Genomic DNA, 5,529 nt, shown 5'->3' with positions numbered 1-5,529 from the left:
CTGCAAACGACAACATTCATCATAAGCTGCTTTGTTTCATAAAATTATCTTGAATTTTTATTATTAGCTCCTAAAACTTTAACAACAAAGTCCAAGTTGTAGTCAATCAAAGTTTTGGATATATATATAAACTATAGTCTACGCATCGCATAAAATAGAATGAATGGTCTTAATACACATATCGATCTTTAGTTGTGTCATTATTTAAGCATTGAATCATTCTTTTAAAAGATGTAGTCTCATAATTGCAAAGGTATTGCAACCATATTGATTACTGTTAGCGCGATAAGTTTTATTTGCAAAGACAAATGCAGATATAAGATAAAATCTTTCATAAAAGAATGAATCAGTGCTTATTTTTTTCTAACTCCTTGTCTTGTTTTGCAAATTTGATTTCTTTTTCTAACTTACTTGAATTATCTCTAACCTTAATAACAATCAATTTAAATGATTTCAAATTTTGATTTTCGCTTATGACATTGCTCTTGCATGGCATTTATTGAATGGCGGACACCACAGTAAAATGTATTGCAAATGTGTCGTTTTAAACAGGTTCCACTGTCATAGGTTTGACAATTAAGTAATCTAAATCTTTATATCTTCATTAATTAGTGTGAATAACAACGAAATATTTCGAATTTCAAATTTATTACAACACATATAAAGTACATCTTTTACTAGAAACATTCAGTAGAACAAAATTACAATAATTAATTGCTTTACATAATCCTTCATCCCCTGAAAACATATTTGTTTAGTCACTTAATGTCAAACAATCTTACAAAAAAGAACCCCGTGATAAATGTTAAATTTAAAACCGTCTCTTGAATGAAAATGGATTCGTCTCATTGATGGATGATCTTTCGTCTGTTAAAAAAAGAATGAAATTAATGTTTCAAAGAAATAAGAACATATTTAACTTTGTGAAACCTCTTATAACTATTTGAAATTTTCACAGTAATACAAACAGAAAAAACTCTATTATATTAGGATTTAATGAGTTTTACCTAGTGACGTCTGATCATCATTGAGGTCGCCTTCACTGATGCCCCACTCGTCACTGTAGGAGTCCATGGTTCGTACCAGTCTCCCGGGGACCATGGACCGTTAAGGAAGGCGTCGTGACAGTTGTTGAACCACCAGCCTCCTCCCCATCTAACAGCACAGCTACCACTCCACCTGTCATTATCTCTGTCCGGGGTGGAGAAGGACATCCCAGACAGATCGGCGGTAGAAGAACCCGTGTCCAACATACTGTCTCCTGTAAAATCAAACAAAAGGAATCACAGAGATAATGGAATTATATGTCTTCTATCTAATTGAAATTCATAATACTGAGGTACTTCTAAGATAGACGGCTTTAGGTGCTGGAAAAGGCGATAATATCTACTTAAGAATACAATACAACAATACATTATGTAATTCATTTAGATTCTTTTCTAATGTATCAATAAACTTTGTTATTTACACTTTAGTTTGACTAAAAAGGGAAATGATTTATTTTTATTAAGGTCACTGTGAAATGAATATGTGAAAAAAGGATCTGGTAGAAACTGTGTCTTTAAAATATATGAAATGTAATACGCAGGAATCATTACGAATTATGACGAGGTGAGAAGTGATGTACCTGTAACTGTTTACATTTTTTTTTTATTTTCATTTAACTCTTTACAATTTACTGAACTGTGATGCAACATACACTTACTGTTGACATTAAAAATAGAACGTTATCTTTTCACTAGAAGAAGTTAGCTCTCTATAGCTCGGTACAACGTTTTCTAAAACTTAGTGCTAATACTTACGACGTAATATGTTTAACAAAAATTGTGAATTGTACATACAAATGATATCGTGATATATTTAAACGTTGTATTAACATGGAACGTTAACAGAATATTAGAGAAAAAACAATTGTATTTTAACTTTATATACAACAACTTAATTTTTCAATTAAAAGATGCATGATATTTTTTTTTAGAATTTCAGTTGAATACACTTACCTAGGGTTCCCGTGGCAGGTCCTGCAAGAAATAGTTGATATTTTCCAGCTTCGTTGGAGACAGAGAATCGATCATACATTTCATACAGCGTTGTACCATTCTGGAGAGTGATGGACACATAAAGGGCTGAGTTGTTCTCTTTTGTTAACAGATGTATAAAGTCATTTCCTGTATTAACATATATTTTAAATCAAGTTTAAAGTCCATTGCAATATGAAATAATTTTATTTCAAATACAAATATTCATTTATGAAAGATCAAATTATTGTTAAGATGTAAATATTGATGTAAAATTTGGTGTCTTTTAAAGACCCTTCAGCTGAGTGATTCAATCCTTTTACTGTCTTTTTATTTTAAGTTTTCAATGAAGGATATGGAGATAACAAACAGTATTCAATATCAAAGTCCACAAACAATACAAAATAGGAGCAGAGCAAACACGGATCTCTAAATCATCAGAGGAGAGATCAGATGCCATGGAGGAGTGAGCATTCCCTGCTGACCGGTCACCACAATGTGCTCCTTGTTATGTTCAGGATATAACGGACACGATCATTGAGAATTGTCAAAAACGTATTACCAAGTTTAAAAATAATATCTTTGATACGCTTTTATTTATTTATCGGCAACAATGAAGAAATTCTGTCTATTTTGAATTGGATGAAAGTCCCAGTTTGAAAGTATATACACTTACCAACCCAGACATCTTGTTCTGGTGAACCGAAACCATTTTTATATGCTGACCAATCCCTGTCAAAACTGAGGGATCCGATTACTCGTTTTTGAATAGCCTTTAAAAATTAACAATTATAGCATTACAATTCACTGTTTCGAACAATCGTAGGAATAATGTATTATGATATAGACTAAAATATTCATATTTATTATTAAATTGTACAACTCTTTAAACAACAAGAAAACTGAATGTGAGTAATGTAATGTGCTTCTAAATCTGAAATGAACTACATACTGTCCATCCCCCGCACATTGTGACCATATCGCAGTACACACTGACAGGTCTTGTAATTGTTCCATGGGGATAAATATCATACACACCAGAAGTAGTCCTGCCATCTTCATAAAGCTCCTTACAATCTAAGGGAAGAGCTGAAAAAAAATTACTGGAATCGTATTCTGCTTAAATACAGGTATTAATAGGATACGTGTTATTAAACTAAATATTATATTAAGGTTAATTGTCGGAGATAATGTGCTTTGAAGTAGCTCCAATGTAGATAATGATAAGGTCTTTCTCGTTACCTGAAATTATTTTTGTTTTTCTAATTGTTTCAAATCTATGATTTGTTTAACATATAATTCAAGCAGCTTAGTAAAAATAATCCTAATACTTTGTCGGTAATTCAAACAATATTTGTATCTCTAACTGGCAGCAATATTAAATATTAATTCATTTCTAAGTAAATGAAGGATGGAGATAAAAATGAGACGGTATAAACAGATGTTTCGTGTGGTAGAAAGTGTTTGCACGAAAATCCATCACTGCTTAATGACCATTCTTAAAAGTGCCGAGTATAGGCATTTGCAGGCCCAAATCGGCAAGTGGTAGCGTTCTCAGTGTGTATAAAAACTTGTCAAGAGGGACCTTAAATAACAAACAACCAAAAAAGCAAACAGACAGAAAAAAATAACCGTTAAACATACGAAAAAAATAATAGATAACAATCATACATACAACGGGGAAGATAAATAATTGTACATAAAGGGAGAATTAAATAACAATTATACATGCGACATTGAAATAGTAACAGTTATACATACAACCGGGGATCAAATAACAATTAAACCTACAACATTGAAATAATAACAGTTATACATACAGCCGGGAAGTGAATGACTTTGATGAGAGTAGTATCTCCAGCCGTCCTCCTTAGTCATCTCAGAAGAGCAAACCTTTTTGTGTGTACGACATTTCTTCGTTTGCGAGTTGAATCCAAAGACGATGCACTCTCCTCGACACATTGTGGCGCACTCGGTCAAAGAATGAGAATCCTGTTCTCCTAAAATCTCGTAGTTTGATATTTTATCATTCAACTCCAGTTTCGCAGTATATTTCTGAGAAAAAATGGTAGCTTTGGACAAAGCGATGCAGGCGACAATTAAAGTGATGACACACAAATTGCTCATTTCTTGTGTTTCTGTTTTTCTTAACAAAAAAACAAAAAAAATTATTGCTGCGTTCTTGTGAATCTGTAAAATCTTGCCAAATGGTCCTATAACTGCCAAATATAAATATCAGAACCTTAATCAATGCCTGAAAAATGATTGGCTGTTACGTACTCTATATTCTACTGTCGTTTAACTATCGATTTTATTAAATTTAATATGAATTTTCATATATGCTTACTTTGGAATTGCAATTCAATTTCAATCCTGTTATGTCATGCTGTTTAAGAGTGTTTTTTTTGGGGGGGGGGGGGTGGGAGTAAGCTGTCTTTAAAATTTTGAAATTTTTAAAATATTTTCCTTCAGTACCTTTCTCTGAATGATATTAAAATTTAGCTTTTTTGATATGCAACTTAAAAAAACAATTATCTGATTCTTCGAAATAGTGAGGCTGAAATTTTTGGCTTGTAGGAAAATGTTTAAAATGCGCATAGAAACAGACAAGTTTGCAGAGTTATTTCTTTTTTGTTATACCTCTACTCCGATGGGTATACTGAATTATATTTTTTTCGTATAGAAATTACAAAATATTGACTTGAAGTGAGGTATCGATTTTATTGTTTAACAACATATATATTTTTTGAAAGCTTGCCTTGTTTCGAAACTGTTCGTACATGAACAAAGAAGGCAGCTCTTTGGCGCGGATCTAAACGTCTTTAGTACACCAGCCGGTTGTTATTTTCTCTTAAAGGATAATAAGAACGAAGAAAAAGCGTTATTGTATTGTCTATATAATTACTATATCAGGTAGCAATTACGTAAGGAAAAAAATATGCAAGTGCAATTTTAAAAACGATTACTTCAGAAAACCGGCAAAATTTGCCTTGTTGTCTGTGAGTGAACGGTCAACAGTGACAGGCCGATTGGGATGCATGAAAATATTATGAAGAAATATTTTCTGGTTTAAAATATCTACATAAAAACGTGTTCGTCATGAAACTTAAGCATATACTAACAACTTAATTTACAAGCTGAAATGACAACGGATTTTTCCGTTAATTTCCGATATTGACAACGACTAAATGGAGGAAGAAGAGAATTTATTATTACCTCTATATTCTTTAAGAAAAACCATGTGCAGGGCGGGACAAACAGCTAGACAGAAGCAGGGCTTGGAGCACGTGGATTGGCGGAATCAAAGCAATGTAAATATAAGTAATAACTGTCAGATTTTTCAATTTCATGAAGATGATAAATCGATTCGCTTGCGTGATAATTTTATGCATCAACGCCTTTCGCCAATCGATTGATCACTTCATGAAATCGAAAAATAAGACAGTTTTTCCTTAAATATTTTGTCACACAAAAAACATTAGTTATACTTTTTGATATTTTTTCTCCGAGT

The 5,529-nt window shown here is 32.2% G+C and overlaps 1 protein-coding gene across 1 annotated transcript; it reads right to left on the bottom strand.

Annotated features, from left to right (window-relative positions):
* Positions 1 to 734: 734 nt before the first annotated feature.
* On the bottom strand, positions 735 to 4,196 carry LOC134232803 (microfibril-associated glycoprotein 4-like). The gene is made up of 6 exons (XM_062714776.1): positions 3,839 to 4,196; positions 2,971 to 3,107; positions 2,695 to 2,791; positions 2,001 to 2,168; positions 1,008 to 1,261; positions 735 to 867 (listed from the first exon to the last, which is right to left on the bottom strand). Exons 1-5 carry the CDS (start codon positions 4,143 to 4,145, stop codon positions 1,008 to 1,010), a joined length of 963 nt encoding a protein of 320 aa, XP_062570760.1. The 5' UTR covers positions 4,146 to 4,196; the 3' UTR covers positions 735 to 867.
* Positions 4,197 to 5,529: the final 1,333 nt, after the last annotated feature.

This window comes from Saccostrea cucullata, unplaced genomic scaffold (assembly GCF_032062105.1).
Source record: "Saccostrea cucullata isolate Sc308-1 unplaced genomic scaffold, CSIRO_AGI_Scuc_v1 ctg4159, whole genome shotgun sequence".
NCBI lineage: Eukaryota > Metazoa > Mollusca > Bivalvia > Ostreida > Ostreidae > Saccostrea > Saccostrea cuccullata.
Note: the sequence above shows the minus strand (reverse complement) of the source record. Positions and strands in the feature narration are given on the sequence as shown.